The 18,374-nt window shown below is 47.5% G+C and overlaps 1 protein-coding gene across 1 annotated transcript in view; it reads left to right on the forward strand.

The window, feature by feature from the left end:
* MRPS9 (mitochondrial ribosomal protein S9) overlaps positions 1–3,423 on the forward strand; it is a 56,920-nt gene extending 53,497 nt beyond the window's left edge. Inside the window, exon 11 of the mRNA XM_012737664.3 lies at positions 1,204–3,423. Within this exon, the coding sequence (XP_012593118.1) occupies positions 1,204–1,295 (92 nt within the window). The 3' untranslated portion in view covers positions 1,296–3,423. The remainder of the gene's footprint in view (positions 1–1,203) is intronic.
* The last annotated feature ends 14,951 nt before the right edge of the window (positions 3,424–18,374 follow it).

An 18,374-nucleotide genomic window follows, 5' to 3' on the forward strand; every position in this document is an offset into this window, starting at 1 on the left:
TATCTGTGGCCTTTACTGACGTAGTATGGCTCCAGCAACTACTGGGTGCTCCCATGTGGACCATATGCTAAGAGTAACTCAGCAATTGCCTAGAAACATAGTAGCTTCTGATGATTAGGAGAGTGGAAATTCCCAGTTCAAAGTGACTTTATTCTTCTAGAACAGTGGTCCCCAACCTGGCACCAAGGACTGGTTTCATGGAAGACAATTTTTCCATGAACAGGGGGATGGTTTCAGGATGATTGAAGTGTATTACATTTATTGTGAACTTTATTTCTATCTTTATTACATTGTAATATATAACGAAATAATCATACAACTCACCACAATGCAGAATCAGAATCAGCAGGAGCCCTGAGCTTGTTTTTCTGCAGCTAGACTGTCCCATCTGGGGGTGATGGGAGACAGTGACTGATCAGACAGGAGGCGGAGCTCTGGTGGTGATGTGAGTGATGGGGAGTAGCTGTAAATACAGGTGAAGCTTCGCTTGCTCACCCACCACTCACCTCCTGTGCTGCCTGGTTCCTAACAGGCCACGGACCAGTTATCAGTCCAAGGCCTTGAGGTTGGGGACTGCAGTTCTAGGAGAAACTGCTCATGCTAATATAACTCTAAAACTTATTTTTTAGATTCTGAAACAAAATACCAAAATAATATTATTGCATAAATTAGAATAAAAGTTTGTTTTCTCATATGTTTGACAAGTCATATTTGTATGTGTATGCATATTCATGTATACTGTTAATATATGGTGTCTGTGTACTTCCTCGTACTGCACCATACAATAAGTTTTTCCTCTTTACCTCTTGTCTCCATTAAAAGTCTCACCTCTGCAATAATAAGGATGTCGGGTGAGTTCTATTACCAGTGAATAGTGACTGCCCACACTAGAGCAGCTTTATCGTACGTTGAACAAGTTTAAAAACGAAAAACGAGTCACAACTCTTATAGGATAAGGAAAGCAAATTCAAATAATGTCACTGGTATGTGTCTCAGAAGTTGGGAAAATACTCTAAAAGAGTGGAAGTAAACTGCTGTCATGAGATTTATACCATCCTGGTAAATTATTATGAATCTGGTTACTTTCTTCTAGTTTTTTCTCTGACAGCAGTACCTATAATAAATTCATGAGGTTTACCTGCTTTTCTGCTTGGCAGCATGCATTTTCCATGGTTCCTAAAGGCTTCTCTTTTCATGCCACAGCTGGACTACTGACTACCGATCCCCGAGTCAGAGAACGGAAGAAGCCAGGCCAAGAGGGAGCCCGAAGAAAGTTTACCTGGAAGAAGCGCTGAGGCCTTTTTCACAGGAAGAGAGGAGGAGGAGCTGTATGTGCGTGCCTGGCGTATGGCTGACCCACTCGAGGGTGGCACTATCAGAAATTTTTTTTGAGTTGTGAGAAGACTTATTATTAAATGCCGCTTTGTAAAGGTGACCATTTAAATTTTTTTAAAAAATGTGTGCACATGGAGGCAGAGTGTGGAATGACGGACACTGGCGTGTGAGGGGGGTGGACGATGGGAGGTTGCTGGGTGGGTACAATGTGCACTGCTCCCGTGGTGGGTGCACTAAAGCCTCTGACTTCACCACATGCAATATATCCATGTAGCAAAATTGTACTTGTACCACATACATACATTTTTTTTAATGGAAAAAAAATCAAAACTTTTTTTTTACTTTATAAGCTCTTGGGCTAAATCTGTATAAATGTGGTTTTTATTTTCTAGATACTCAATGAAACTTGTATCTCACTGCGTCATATCTGAGTGCAGACACCAAAGCACAATTTAGAAGCCAAAATAAAAAAGAAAGAATGTTAGCTTTATTCTGCTGCTTTGTTTTTTTAAACTTTTTCAGAAGATAGTTTTAGGAACATAATTCATACGTAGAACCTTGGCATATTAGACTTAAAAGGACGATTCAGCAAATTATAGTTGAGTTACTGCATTTTGCAGATGAGAAAGCAACCCCAAAGATTAAGCAACCAACCAGAGCCAGAACGTTGCTCATTTAATGCTCCGGCTAATCTAGAACTCTTCCTCTTGGTTCTGTTGTTTGCCCGTGACACATTTTACAGTATAAGAGGTGAGAGGTCTTGTTCAGCAGTGCGTGTCTGCGTGCAGAGCTGCCGGGGCTGGGCGTAGCTGGTGCAGACCACAGCCGGGCCTGTGATGGCCGAGCAAGCCCACACCGGGGAAAGTGCCCCACCCCGTTTGGATCCATTTGTATTTTTTAATTTTTTTAATTGTATATATTAATGTTTAAGGTGTACAACAGGATGTTTTGATACACAGAGTGTGAAGTGATTACTGCAGTCAAGTGAATTAACATATCCGTCACCTCACGTAGTTACTGTGTACACGCACGCACGTGTGGAAAGAGCACCTAAATATCCTCTCCGCAAATTTCCAGTGTGCAGTACGGTTAACTGTAGTCCACATGCTGCACTTTAGATCTCTAGGCTTATTCACCGTACTTAACTGCAACTTCTTTTTGACCAACGTCTCCCCATTTCTCCCACCCCAGCCCCTGCCCCAGTATCCACCATTTCTACTTCTATGAGTTTGACTTTTTAAATGCCACAACTTAGTGAGATCGTGCGGTACTTGTCTTTCTGTGGCTGGTTTGTTTCACTTAGCACCACGTCCTCCAGGTTCACCCACGATGTAGCAAGTGGCAGGATCTCCTTTTTCAAGGCTGAATAGTATTCCATTTGTACATGTACCACACTTTCTTTATTTGACCAATTGCACAGATGTGGAAAAAAGTGTCTTCAAGCTGCCCCTTTCCCAGAGGGCCTCAGCAGAAGTGCCTGAGGAAGGACCAGGCCAAGGGGAACAGGTATGGAGACCTCTGATGAAGGCACTTGGTCAGGATGGCACATACGCTCTGGAAGAGTGTGAGCAGCGGGGAAGTGGGCCAAGTCCATGACCGCAGTCCCCCAGAGCCCCCAGAGGGCGCTGACTGCACAGGTCAGGTGTGGAGAGGCCAGTTTGGCCTCTGTGAAGCCCACCAGGCATGGCCTTGGTCACTGACTATGGTTGAACCTGGAAGGTTGCACATAGGTGTTTGGCCAGGAGCTGGACTCCTCAGTCACAGCTAAGTGTTAAATTGAGTTTACTATAGGATTCCTAAAAATCCCTTAAATGAAGAAACGTATGCATTTTAATTTTAATGCAATTTTGCAGTAGGTTGTTTTTGAGGTGGGGAAAAGGCAATTGGTAACAGGGGTACTCTAAAATCCATTTCAATGTAATTTATTTTAATTAAGTAAAAATATTGCTTCAAGAATTAGACCCTCAATGCTTAATTTTCCTTTATGTAGAAAGTTGTATACTACTGATTTCTCCATGAATTCTGTTTTTAAAAAGTTGGATGTGTTCGGAGTCATGTATGTGCACATTAAATCTTTATATAGTAAAATGATTCTTTCCACGTAGCAGTCATTCTACAGCGAAATCATCTGTGTCTGGTTTTGGTCAGCAACATTGATTTAGCCTGTATCTGTCGGAGCATGCTTTTTTACCACTTTGACACGAGAAAAGCGACCAGTGGTTCCTCCCCATGGCGTGGGTGCGCTGAGACGTGGATGACGGGCTGTGTCTTGCCATGCCGCTGGCCTCCGGGCCAGTGCAGAGCTGACTGCAGTGGACGCCGTCCGATCCCTCACCAGCTGCTTCCCGTGTCGGGGAGCCTGGGCGTGCTGTCGGGAAAGCCAGGAGGAGGCTGAAGAAGGGGGTCTTGAGGATGACGGTAGCACTTGGATGAAGAGGCCGGGGGAGTTTGGGTGGAGGCAGCGGCGAAGGGAGAGGAAGATCAGTGCAGCTAGCTGACACCTGGGGGCAGGAGGCCTTGGTGGCACTGGCTGGGAATGAGGCTGAGGCAGCCGTGTAGGGCCTGCAATGTCACCAGGATGTCACTGTGCTGCCAGCAGGGACTCACTCAGCCTTTTTTTTTTCCCCCTCCTTTGAGAGAATTGCAATGGTAGTTGAGATCAGAATGGTGGTTTCAAAATTTTATCAACAGGACCCTTTTAAAAAAAATGTTAAGTAGGGTCACATTACATAATAGAACAAGATCTGAGCCTTGTTAGGTCCCACCTTTTTGTGAGGCACGTCTCAGGAAGCCAGAGCTCCAGGGAAAAGGCTTGGCAAACCTCGGCTTCAGGAAGGTCCCTGAGCAACTGCAGGAGCAGGGAGTGCCCAGGACGAAGCCTGTCTGGAGACTGCTGTAACACGACAGCCACAGGCCATGGCTGGGCCAGGTTGGCATGGAGAACAGAAAGCGGGGTGGGTGGGAAATGTTGCTGAGCCACCTGGACAGAGTGTGGGGGTGCCTGGTGGTGGCTGACTGCAGGGGCAGGTGTATAATGCGACATGGAGCAGGCTGCTGGTGGGAGTAGGCGCCAAATGCAGGGGGCCGTGGAGCAGACGTTGGCGGGATGCTCTGGAGTCAGTGCCCACAGAGGGCTTGGCGGTGCTCTTCATCTGGAGCTGGGACATGGGCACGTGAGTGTCCACTTTATTATACCTTCCAAATGTGACTCCTGTGCTTCTCATTATGAACTATCGTATAACACAAGTAAACAAGACACCATCCGAGGCAGCACATAGGTGGTTCCCAACACAGGCTCTGGCGTTCTGTGCGAGTGTGATGGGCAAACTGGCCTCCTTCAGCCCCCACTGCTCTTGTGAAGTGGGGAGAACAGCGGATCCTAAAGGATTTTGAGGATTTGGTAAAATCCACAGGAGCCACTTAGCCATAAGAAGAGCTGTATAAATGTCAGCTATGAGTCTCATCAAAACAGTCCCTTGATAACCTCTGTCATGTGCTTAAATAAAAGTGGACAGTGACCCAAGAGTTTGGAAAAGGGAAGGAAGAGAGGTAAATGGTTTCCTTGAAAATGAACGACAAAGTCATTTGGTGCATTTTTCCTCCTTTTTTAGCACTAAGTTCATTGACTTGGCTACTCAGAGAAAACAGTAGCATGATGATATAAATGTTGGAGTAATTTGCTGTTGTAGTCAAGGTGTTTCCATTGCCAGTTAAGATACCAAGGCTGGTATCTACTCGGGGACCAGTGCAGATAGATCTGGAGGGTGTTCAAGCATTCACAGAGCCTCCCCGTGTTAGGGACAGTCCCTCAAGGAACTCACAGACATTTGTAAGGATCAGCATGTTGCAGTTTACAAATACTGAAGTTTAATAGGCTATAATGCAGTCCCCAGAATTAAAAGGCAAGAAGTAATAATAATCATCTCACAAAAATTATTGCCACATTCTTTGATGAATAGCTTTGTAGGCTATAGCAAGTTTTCTTCTTATTTTAAGTCTTTTAAATACTTCTTACACAATAAACCCATTATTAAAAATTGAAAGTAATCTTTGAACACTAAGCTATAAAAACTACTGAACTTCAATACAAAAGCAAAATCAATGCAAAAGCAAAATCTTACAAAGAATTATTTTCTGTCATTTCACAAAAATATATAAATTACTCCCGAGGTACGAAATATGAAAAAATATTTTAAAAGAAGAATTTTTTCGAAAAGGAAGGGAAAAGACCTTTTTATTATAAGGGTTATACATTTGTATTCTTTTTCATTAAATCTCTGCTACTTAAGCTTTAACAAAAGGTAGGATGACTTTTAGATCTTCTATGAAAACTGTTCAGGAGAACTTCACATTTCTTCCTTTCTCATTTTCCCAGGACTTGATTGTACTTTTCCCAAAAAGACTGAAACCTCTCCAGCAGAACTGGCCTCAGTTTGAGGTCTTTCCGCCCCTGGGGAATGGAAGACCCATCCCAGGTTCCACAGGGGCCTCTCCACCGGGGGCGCTGTGGTTACTCTTGGGAGTAAACTGCTCCCTCACAGTGCTCCCCACTATTAAGGTGAATCTCTTCTTTGTCATTTCAGAATATCGCTTCTTTGAAGTGAGGAGACGAAGTGGTGGAAGGAAGATATTTTTCCATAGTTGTTTTTAATAGATAAAGGATGCTGAATGTAGCATTTCAGGCAGGATTAGGTGATTTTAGTCCAAGCCCAATTTGGACTATCTTTAAACCGGAAGGGGGAGTAGGCAGGGAAGCTCTCTGGGTGTCTGATGACTTCTTACAAAGACTCCCAGGCAGGGCAGTGGTCCAAGCGCCCATCGCAGCCCTGTCTGCCTCCTTCCCTTCCATGCAGAGTTGCTTCTCCTGCCAGAGGACAAGAAACACTCCCCGTCCGCTCCTGAACCTAACATCTCACGCCTCCGTACTGCCTTTCTCAGGGCTCTTCCGAAAGATGCCAGGAAATCACTCTCCTGCCTATCTTGAGCTGCCGCTAGGGAGCCGGGATCCTGCTGGAATGATGGCAGCGCTAGATAATATCTGTACCTGGAGCAGAAGGGACAATTCCCAGGAGATGGCGGGTCCTTTTCCCAGAAGATGCCAGGCTGTACAGCGAGAGAGCTGTGCGCCCCAGGGCCGTCCTTAGGCCCGTCTGAAAGCAGAAGTTGTCATTTCGGGGCTGTAGAATGTGGTTTGAATCTTCTCTCTGCCACAGGTTGGGGGCTCTTTACTAAACGTCTTTCTGCTCCATCTTCTTACCCACCTTTCCAGGCTTTCTCGTCCCTACCATACCCTCCCGCAGCCGTCCCCAACGGCAGAGCCCACACAGGCCCAGCTGGGCTGCCGCCTCCCTGCCCCCCGGCCCTGCTCTCCCACCCACCTGCCTCTCCCCGGGCACCACAGCACCTGCCCGGGACACTCACTGCAGTGTCCCCTCGAACTGGAAGCTGGGCAAAGGCAGGGACAGTGTTCTGCTCTTTATTCCCCAGGGCCTGGCGCACAGAAAGCACAGAAATCAGGACTTGCCTAATTGTTCAAGGACAAACTCATAACTGATTCCTCGTACACGTTCCGATGACTTAGAATTCGGAGATCTGCCCGTCCATCTGCCTTGCACAGTCTGGATTCTTCTGTCCATCAATCCAGAGTTACTGGTAACTCCTTTGGATCCAGGAGTAAGCGGTTACAACAGTTAGGTAGTCGAGTCAGAATTTTTGTCCTCAGAGCTTCGAGTCTAATTAGAGAAACACAACAAACACAGAGAAAACAATTAGCAGGCAATTAAGTCCTGGCTGTGAGGCTGTGAGTGCTGCCGTAATGACTTGGTGGAGGGGTGGTCCCTGCGTGGTGGGGGCACGGGCTCACCTGTCGGTTGGGCTGAGAGTAGGCGACAGCCTTGCGGGCACAGGCTCTCGCCTCGCAGGCCCTGAACTGGGAGGGCCTGGCGTGGTGCCGGGCACATCACAGGTGCCAGGACACTGTGACTCTCCGCGCCTCCCTGAGCCTTTGCTTTCCTGTCTGAAAATGGGGAAAAAATAACTACTCTCGGGGTTCTCTGGGCCACCCCTAGGACCCACCAGTGAGTTTCTAACACAGGACAGGCCCCAGGCAAATAAGTGCTACCATCATTTGCAGCAAAAGTCAAAACTGCCTCGAGTGGAAAGCAGAGCCTGACCCACAGGTAGCATTTAGAGGCAGGTGACACCGATGCTCATAGTTGACTCTTTCCAAGGGCTCCTGCTTCAGCTGTCCCTGGGCCTTGTCCTCCTGAGAAAAGAATCAATCAGAAATACTAACTTGATATTTCACTGGGTCTCGGAGTCCCACGCCACGGTTATTTCTCATGTAGGAGTTGGCTTGGCTCCCATCAGCTTGTCTGGGCTTCGTGCGGATGCTGTCTCCCCTGGGAGCCCTGCGTGGCCTCCCCACCCCCACCCCCAGCCCTGCTTCTCTCGGGCGAAGTTGCTGCAGCCCCACACGAAGGTTAGGGGGCCTTTCTCCATGGACGTGCAAACACTTCACTCGGGCGAAGCTGCTGCAGCCCCACACGAAGGTTAGGGGGCCTTTCTCCATGGACGGCAAACAAAGATCACCCAAGCTAGAGGCCACTGTGCACCGGCAGACAGCACTTCTGTCTTTCAGCGACCCCCAAATTCCATTCCCCGTCTGAAATCAGATGAAAACAAAGGACTCTCGCCCTGGAAAATGGCTTATATGAGCAATACTGTGCAGTAACATCGAGGGAGGGGTTCGCAGTGCCCCTAACATCCATCCGTGGGCTGGAGTTCTCCACAGCACCAGGTTGAGAACTCCCGTTCAGTTAGTTACTACGATAGGGCACATTCAAACTTTTATTTATTTAATTTCTGATTTTTCTCACCCCTGACCTTAAAATAATTTTTTAAAAAGCATAGTGGATTAATTTTTATCTTTGTGCATAACTTCCCTAAATATCGGCCCCAGCTACCATCTCGTGGTGGGCGAATGGTGCGGCCCCTGGATCTGAGGGCCCTCCCTCCCTGCCTCCCCCCATCCTTCCCCTGTGTTGGCCCTGGAGGGAAGAAGGGTGGCGTGCGGGGCCAGAGCCAGCCCACCCCCACAGCCCTGCCCTCGCCTCCACACACCGCTTCTCGGAGACCACCCTGTTCACTGGTACAAAGTTCTCAGGGGATGTGGCGGGAGAATTCGCAGACCTGTACTGTAATAGGCCACCCGAAACGCCAAAGCAGATCTCGAACTTGCAAACTTAGCTCCCCCCACCCACCCACCAGAATGGAGCCCGCACAGTCCCACGAGAATGGAAGTCTCAATGCCATGCTGTGCAGGGAGTGTGGCTCCAGGCTTTTGGGGTTTGGGGGTAACCAGACGAATGGCTCGAGAGGAAGCACCAGGTACTTTTCACTTCTAGCAGTGACTTGCTAGAACTATATGGCAGTGACCCGTGACATATGGCCCTGAAGTCTTTTAGATTAATCTGAGGCTATTCAATTAACTTTTGTGTGCAATAAACAGAGTAACAATAATTTGCTCCTGGCTCAATAAATCTGTTTATTCCCTTCAAATTGGAAAAATTACATAAAAAATTTTTTAGGTGGGAGCCTACTTCCTACTCTATACTTTTGATCTAACCATCAAAATGAATCCCTGGCCTCCGTGTTAAGGTTTTGGGAGCTCATTAAGAAGAAATCCTTAGAGCCTGTGAGCCTCTGGAAGGGGACACGGCCTGCCACACCGGGCTTTCAGCCCAGGGAGACTTACTGTGTCACTGTGTCAGGACAGAATACATTTGTGTTGTTTCCAGCCACTGAGTCTGTGCAATTTGTTACGGCAGCCATGGAAAAATAGCACAGGTGTTTGTAGAGTACAGGTTGTTGTTACTTTCATACCAGAAGGGAATGGAGACTGGTGGTTTCATGCTACAGTAATTATAAAAAGAATGAGATCGGGCTAGTGCGAGAACTTGAGGGGCCCGGCAGAGGTGCCGGAGAGCTGTTCCAAATGCAAACCAAGTAACAAAGGTGTCCTTTCCTTCATGCACTGTGAAGCATCTCTTCCAAACAGTCTTGGGCCTTGCTCACATGGCCCAGCTGGGCGTGGCAGCCCGGAGCCTCGTACTGGGGGGTTCAGAACCCAGTCCCCACTAGGCAGGAAGAGCCCTGCCGGATTTGAGGGAGGCGCACGGCGGGGCGGGGCTGCAGGGGCAACTCCTACGCCAGTCTCAGCAGGCTGATCGTTCACAGGCAGTGAAGCAGGGTGAGAACCACCCAGAGCATGCGAGTAGGATTCCCCTCCACGTCAGGGTGCACGGTCCGCTAATAAGCACGTTTTTCCAGCAAATGCTTATGAATCGCTACTCCATGCAGCCCTGTGCTAGGTGCTGAGGATGTTCAGGGGAGCAGGTCAGAAGTCCAGACCGCATGGGGCTCACACTCCAGCCAGGGAGGCAAACGTTAAACTAAGTCGTGTACCTGTTGTTCCACCTGGTGGGAAGTGCCATGAAGCAGGAAAGGGGCAACACAGAGAGGCGGAGGGTAGACAGGTCCAACGAGGGTGGAGAGGCCGAGGGCCTCACTGCCCAGGTGTCTGAGCAGAGATGTGAAGGCCCCAAGGGAGGAGCGAGCAACGCGGACACCTGGGACCAGAGGGCGCTGGGCAAAAGGCTCAGCTGATGCAAAGGCCCTGCGGTAGGACAAGGAAGAGGAAGAGGCGAATGTGTGTGGGCCAGAGGGAAAAGGGGGGAATAGTGGGAAATGAGGTCTGAGAGGCCAAAAGGCGACCCGGATGGCCTTGACGATATTGACGGCAGCGGCGTTTCCGGGTGAGGGACTCACAGGAGCATCTGAGCAGAGGTGACTGCCAGCGTTGAGATGGAAGCAGCGAGGCCAGGTAGGAGGCTACCGCACCAGGTCAGGTGACAAATGACACTGGCTTGGGCCACAGTGCCAGCATGGAGGGAGAGGGAAGGGGTCTGACTCTGGACTTATTTTAAAGCCAATTCTGAAATCAAATGGAAGTTATTCTTGATTTATTAAAGTGTATGTTAACCCCACCCTCTTACTTGGTCAAGATCACCGATAACTGCCAGTTCGGTTAATATCATAACCCATATGGAGATCAGCTGAACTGTAGCAGTCTAATCTATAGGGAAAATTGTGAAAATTCGTAACAAGAGGATGAAAGATACATGACTGAAGAAAGAATGGGACGTTTGCCATCAGTGATTCTCAAAGTTAAGCACGCCCTGGAATCACCTGGAGAGTTTAAGACACATGGCTTCCCATCCCCCTCCGCCCCCACCAAGACAACCAAAAGAAGGCCTGAGAGTCTGCATTTCTGACCAGTTCCCAGTTGATGGTGGTCCAGAGCCCCCACTTTGAGAACTACAACTCTTGTTTGTTAAGCCTTCTCAGATAGGAACAGCATCATTAAATGTATCAAGTGGAAGGGAATTTGCCACTGTTGCAAGCCAAAACAGCTTCCCCAGGCAGGCAACACTAAGGAGGAGAGCAGTGTAAGACCATGGGCACCTTGAAGGCCAGGAGGTCTGGGGCAGGATTAAGGGTCCCACTGGTGTTCGATCTCTGACATCCACCTGCACGCTCTTTCACAGACCAGGAAGCCCAGACCCAAGGAGGCTGGGGTTACCCTAACCGCTGTGAAAATATTCATAAGCCACTACAACCTGCTAACTTGATCAGATGCTGATCAGCTCTCATTCCTGAATCGTGTTGAAACAGTGATTCATTTGAAGTAAAAAAAGGCACATGTTAACGATTTCTCTTATATAAAAGCGTATGCATGTAATATACACCTGCCTACATTTCACCTTTAAAACGTATGTGTGTAGGTAGTTCTAGACAATGAAATTATGAATAATTTTTACTTTCTTCTTTCTTTATGTGTGATTGGAATTTTTTAAAGCTCATGCATAACTTTTAAGAGGAGAGAATACAGTGGTTTTCAACATGAAAATACCAGCACCGGGATCTCTAACTATTAGTACCGTTGCTTAACCACAAGATGGAGCAGTTTACAACCGAATAAGCAACAAAATGCGCAGAGAATGGAGGCAGCTGGGTGGGATTCTTGCCCCCTTCCTGGATTTAATCTAGGTGATTCATGTGCATTTTAATGCCTCTTGAAAACATCAGGCATAATAATTATCTTTAAAAATCCATCTACTGCAGATGAATCTCTAAATTCTGATTTATTTTTCTTATGCTTACATTTGAACCTATAATTATCTTACCCATTAAATCGATTCCTTTCAGTGAAAGAGATAAATTATTAGAGAAGACTGGAAACTAGAGGTGGGGTGCTCAGCAGCAGCTTCTTCTAATGAAGGGAACTTCCTGCAGATGGAAGGCGGGTACCGACTGCCCCTCCTCAAACTGCCCTGCCCCCAGTATAATATGGCTACCATTGGACTTCAAGTTGCCATGTCTTTTTTTTTTTTTTTTTTTTTTATTGAGACAGAATCTTACTTTGTTGCCCAGGCTAGAGTGAGTGCCGTGGCGTCAGCCTAGCTCACAGCAACCTCAGTCTCCTGGACTCAAGCAATCCTCCTGCCTCTGCCTCCCGAGTAGCTGGGACTACAGGCATGCGCCACCATGCCCGGCTCATTTTTTCTACATATATTAGTTGGCCAATTAATTTATTTCTATTTATAGTAGAGACGGGGTCTCGCTCTTGCTCAGGTTGGCCTCGAACTCCTGACTTAGAGCAATCTGCCCACCTTGGCCTCCCAGAGAGCTAGGATTACATCAAGTTGCCATTTCAAAATGCCTATTTGTATCAATGTTTGTCACCATTAATAAGCTCTCTAAATGTGAGTGTACCCAAAAAAGAGAAAAATAGTGTCTCACCCCTACCTAGTCTGTGGTAAGACAGGCAAGAGGGACGTGGGACTCATACGGGAACCTGCTGGTGGGCTCCCCACCAGGGACTTGTCCCGCAGGGCAAGAGCTGCACACCATGTGCCGAGTCCAGGACGGGCAAGGACAGCGCCCTCTGCCCTGCCTCCCACCCATAGCCCATCTTGGATTGACACTGGGGAATGTTGTTAAAGCTTTAGCCAACATTTTTTTCTATCCAAAGCATCCAAGTAAGCTGTTAACTGCAGGAAGGAGACACCCATTACTATCAACACTCATTCTCAACACTGGAGGTAGGAGATTCTAATAGAATTGCTACATCACACAAAATCCATCTTATTAGACCTTGGTACTGTCAGGTACGGAGGGAAAAAAGCCAGTGATATTCTGTTTTAAATAAGGTAATAGCTCATAAGATGCAAGGCTACATTGCTGTTGTTTTAACGAGAACTGTAGCATTCAAAATGAGCTTTCCAAAGGGAGAAAGAAAAAAAAAAAATCACCAGTAATTTTACCATTATCCCCAGCCAACGGCTAGTGTCAGTTTTAGAGATTTTCTTGTAGTGTACTTTCATTTTGAAGCATATTTCACAGTTGCAATTAGAGTATGCATACCATTTTAAAACGGATTTTCCATTTACTATCACAACCATGTTTCTGCATAGCTATAAGCTTCATAATTATAATTTTAATGACCTCATAATATTCCATCCATTGAGCATATGTTCCATAATTTACTTAACTAGTTTCCATACCATTAGCCACATGTGCTTTTTAAAAATAATATTGTAAATAATGCGCCACAAGCATTTTGTACGTTTGCCTTTCCTTTCATTTATCCTTAGGCTAAATTCCCGAAACTAACTTTATCGAGTCAATGGGCACCAGCTATGACTTCATCTCTGTTGCCAGATGACTTCCCCTAAGTACTTTGCCATTTCTGACACGAGCGTCCCAGCCTCACTGCGTCAAGATCAGCACTGAGCACCTGCGTTTTCACAAGGCCCCGACATCCCCACTGCTCTGTCCTCAGTGTCCTTCCTCTACTGAAGGCGAACGCTCGCCCACAGAAACCCGATCTCTGCCCTCCTGGCCTGGTCCCACTGGCTGCTTCCCTTCTGCCCCATTCCTGTCCCTCCCTCCATGAATCTGCTCGGAATTGCCCATCGGCCTCCCCATCGGCCTCCAGCAGGCCCAGCCCTCTTGCCCCATGTGCACGTCTCCTGACTCCCATTCTCTCCCTGTGCACACTCCACACTCTCCTTCATGCCTCAATCCAGGGCAAGCTGGCTCCTGCTCCCACCCCTGCACAGAATGGCTCTTTCTGGAGTCACTGGTGATGGTGTCTGCAGAAGCCAGTGATCACCTTTTGGACCCGTTTCATTTGATCTCAGTGAGGCATGATGCAACACTATCCTTCCAGAAACTCTCCCCCACCATGGCTTCCATGCCCTCTTACCCTTCTGCCACTTCCGTCCAAATACCTGCTGTCTCCTCCTTGTTGACCCAGCGCCCCCTTCGTGTTCCCCACAAGCGGGGCACAGCCAGGGAAATGGTACATGAGGCAATGCAGAGGGGACTCGTCCCCCCCACTGTGCTGTCATGCCAGTTCTCAAATTTACAAACCCTCGTGTGCCCTTTTCCCTGGCTCTGCAACTCCCCAAGTCCTGGGCTTTTGTTTCCACCTTCTTGCTTTCATTCCACACACAAGCGCATCTGCTTCCAAGAGTCTAACTCTCCCCTGCGCTCATCACCCCCCAGTCACTACCCTGTGATGGTCTCGCACAACCAGATCTGTCTCCAACAAGATCTTCCTACTGAGTTTGACTCAAGTCTTACTCTCTGTCTCTGAACATCCTGCAGAATCTCAGCTTCAGTTGGTACCAAATAGGATCAGTATGTCCTCTTAGCGACTGGCACACTCCCCGCCTACACGATCAAGTTCACAAGCTGTCGGTCCTGGCAGGCCCCTTCCCCTTCCTCACACCCATGGTCACCCACTGGAAGCTTGTCCATCCACCCCCTAAAACGTTCAGGTCTCTGTTCTCACACCCATTCCGTACTGCAACCTGACCTCCTGCCTGGACTATTCCAGTGGCCCAGCCACTGCCTCCGGCCTGCAGCCTCCGTCCGCCAGCCCACCCCGCCCGATCCACCAAGAGAGGCCACGTGGCACCGAGTGAGCAAGGAGTCTCTGCGGGCTGATTGTGCAGACTCCACTCTGAGCTCCACTTCTGCCGTCTGCAGGCTTGGGCACGTTCCTCCTCTTCCCTGGGCCTCCCCATGCTCCTAGGTCCGATGGAGATGACGGGGACATGGACCTCAAAGGGCAGGTGTGAGGGTCGAACAAGTCAACGCATGCCAGGCACTTAGGGCAGCGCCGGCACACGTTAAATGTTTCCTGTGTTGTCATCATCATCATCGACTTCTGCACCACCAGGGAAATCTTTCTAAAGGATCTTTCCCGCCGTGATCCTGCTCAAAACCCCCTTTGGTGCAGGTATCCGTACACCCGTGCTCACAGCAGCCTTGCTCACAGTAGCCAAGAGTGAAAACAAGCAGGAGTCCACCGAGAGAGGAGTGGGTAACCAAGACGTGGCACGTCCACACAGCGGAACGCCATCCAGCCTGTGGGAGGAAGGAAATTCTGGCACCTGCCACAGCATGGGTGAGCCTTGAGGACATTGTGCTAAGTGAGATGAGCTGGTCACAGAAGGACAAATACTGTGTGATTCCACTTATAGGAGGTTCCTAGAGCCGTCAATTCACAGAGACAGCAAGTAGAATGGGGGGGAGGGCATGGGCTAGGGGCAGGGGGGTGGGGAGTTATTATTTGATGCTACAGAATTTAGTTTGGGAAGATGTAAAAGTTCTGGAGATGGAGGCTGGTGACGGTGGCACAGCAACGTGAAGGCACTTAATTCACTGAACTGTGTACTTACGACGCTTAAAAGGGTATATTTTGTTATGTGGCTTTTTTTTTAACCACAATAAGAAAAATTCAATTAAAAAAAAAAACACTTTAGTGTCTTGGCATTGCCTAAACACACAATCAAGAGGCCCTAGCATGTGCCCGTGTCCTCAGGAGTCTGTCTCCACTGGTCTCTCAGGCTTTGCCCCTCGCTGCTCCCAGAGCTGCAGTCACACTGTGCCACTGTGGTCTCTGGGGCCATGAACTTGGGCAGCACTCAGCTCTGCACGCGGCCCCCTCGCCCCCGGGCCCCGCCTTTCCAGGAAGCTTGACCCGCCTGCAGCCCCAGGCAGAGCCCGGGCACAGGTACTCACTGTACATTTTCACAGCAGCTGCAGGTATTGACTGTGCCTGTCTCTCTTACATGACTGAGTTGTCACCTCTGTCGTAGCCCATTTCATGACAGAGAGTAAAAAATCAATGCACAATTGGCACTTGAGGAAATGAAGAAATGAAGCTTTTCTCAGGACAAGAGCTAAAGCAGGGCAGTCACATTCCTTGGTTTCACCATGCACCTTGGCTGCAGCATAAGTTGTGGATTATAATTTCTCTAAAGGGCAATCATAATAATTATTCTCCAGTCCCTCTATTTAGACTTACCGTGTTTCCCTGAAAATCAGACAGGGTCTTATATTTATTTTTCCTTGAGAAGACACCCTAGGGCATATTTTCAGGGGATGTGTTATATTTTAAAAATACATTTATTCAAATATAGTTAAGTCGTCTTCTTCTAGAACATCATCATAACTCTCCAAACCCCGAATTCCATGTTGAACTTCTTGCGACTCCATTTCCTTTAGAACCATTGGCCCCAGTCTCTCATGTCAAGCCATAGAGCTCTCATGGGGCAGATGAGAAGGGCTGCTCATCTTCTATACTGCTCGGCAACGAAATGCATGGGTTATGCGGATACGCTGTGTAGCCACGCCCATCACCGGGTCTTATTTTTGGAAGAGGGCTCATATTGCACAAATGCTTAGAAAACCTGCTAGGGCTTATTTTATGGGTAGGTCTTATTTTGGGGGAAACACGGTACTTCTGGTCCTAACAGCCGCCTATAGTGTTTCACTGTGAACACTCGGGCAGTGAGGGCGTGCCTGCTGGACTGGCCCAGCTGCTCCCTACTCAGGAAGATGGGTTTAGATGAAGCTGTCTCAAGAGAAAATTAGCCAAAAGTCACAAGTGCAAGATAATCTGACTTCCTCACTATATATTGTCTCTCCAGAACTAGAGAAACAATTACAGCCATTACTCTAAATTCAGCTGTAAGCAGGGAAATGGAAGAGCTATTCACCAGAGAATGCTAAATGTCATTTCTTATGTGGTCAGCATGCCCTGTGGAGTGCTCGGGCTTTTGTATACCCTTAACACAGCTTAGCACCTAATAACAGGAAGACCCAGGGGCCAAGGATGAACGCTAGGAATTTATATTTCTTCCTACCCCTGCTAAGTGATAAAAGAGCTAATTTCTCTCTTCTCCAACTCAAATCACTTGTGAAGACAAAAAAGCAAAGCTTTCATACCAGAACCTGCAAAGCCGAATTGGATGGGCTTCAGGGGAAAAGCCATTTGTGGTTAAAGATTTACTGAGATGTTTGCACGGGATCGCTGGAGTCCTGTCCCCCACGTGACACCAACACTGATGATGAATACTTCTGCAAGGACACTGGGTGTGGCAGAATGAATACAGCCATCCTCACTGTAAATTCAACTTTCATATAATGAACTTTGTGTTCTGTTGGGCTTTGCTAGACTTTCATAGGTATGTTTCCACACTCCCTATTATTCCTGCTTTGTATGGAGCCTTCCTACTGCTCTGAAGAGAGGGCTTTCTAACTAAACATTCCCTTTTCTCCTTCCCTTATTAAACCCTGAACAAGCAGCACACAGTGGTCATAAGGTGAATGTACACTTGCCTGGAGCACAGAGACTATAATTCTCCAATACTAAACCTGCCAGTGGGAACCACTTAGTGGCCTGAGGAGTCGTGCTTTTCCTATATGGCGGTAAAGACAGTCTCAAATGTCAGTCTCAAAACCAGAGCTGGACTTCTCCGGTCTTGCCAACAGTCTTTCACTTGGACAAATCCACACATGGCATTGCAGAATACGAAAAATCATTCTCACTGAATTTTTATTTACAGACAGGGAAATGGGTCATGCATGCACCTGAGAACACACAGCAAGCTGGTGGATACAGCCAAAATAAGACACAGGTTTTCTGCCTCCCGACTCTGAACTCCTGATACTATTCCTGCATTTCAGCCACAGTGGCATTTGTGAAAAAGCAAGTCCTGGCCAGGAGCAAGGCCAGATGCTGACATGCAGAGGCCACAGGCTGACGGGATCCTCCAGCACCTTATGGCCACATGGGACAAACTTGTTCATCTGTTGATTCAATCATCCCCGTAGGCACAGGTCCCCCAGCCACCTGCTCTGTCAATCAGGAGGTAGCAAAGCCTGAGTCCGGATCTAGCTGAATCAAGTCTTTGATTCAGCACTAAATGGCAGGAGAAATACCTCCAATCTTGGAAGAAGGAATGCATAGACTAGTCTGTTTGAGGCCCTCCTCCCAGCAGGTGTGGCGTCGCCCTGCAGCAAGGATGACGAAAGTATCTGCACGTCAATCAGTCACAGGGAGCCAGGTCTCACAGCCTGGAGGAGTTTGGAGGTCCCAGGAGGTTCTAGCTCATCTCTGTGCTCATGTATCTCTGAGCTCGAAGTGAACCAAGATAAATGAATGTGAGATTTCAACCAATATTTTGTTATTATGCACATTAGATAGCAAGATTTGTTTAAAAACATTAGCGTAAGTAGAACGTAAAGTTTATGAGTTTTTCTAACGAGAGAGTCAAGAAATGAAGCCAAGTGGTAATTTCTGACGATTCATCTAGATGATAAGAGGCGTGAGGATGTTGTCAGGGAGGAAGTGTGTGCTCTTAGCTGAGGTCTGATGGAGCCTCTGCATTCAAACTAGACAGATTTCTCAAAAAGCATTTCAGGTGTTAGAAAATCTTCTTGGAATATTAATAAATTAAATAGAATTCATTAGGGGTTATCTTCTTATCACATAAGAACTTTTCCTGATTTGTGTTATAGACAAAGCAGGAAAGAATTTTATAAAAGGTATTTTTTAGCTGCAAGTTGTATTTCGTTAAGCAAGTGTATAGGGTGTCATTTTTGCAAATGCTGATGAA

This window comes from Microcebus murinus, chromosome 3 (assembly GCF_040939455.1).
Source record: "Microcebus murinus isolate Inina chromosome 3, M.murinus_Inina_mat1.0, whole genome shotgun sequence".
Lineage (NCBI taxonomy): Eukaryota > Metazoa > Chordata > Mammalia > Primates > Cheirogaleidae > Microcebus > Microcebus murinus.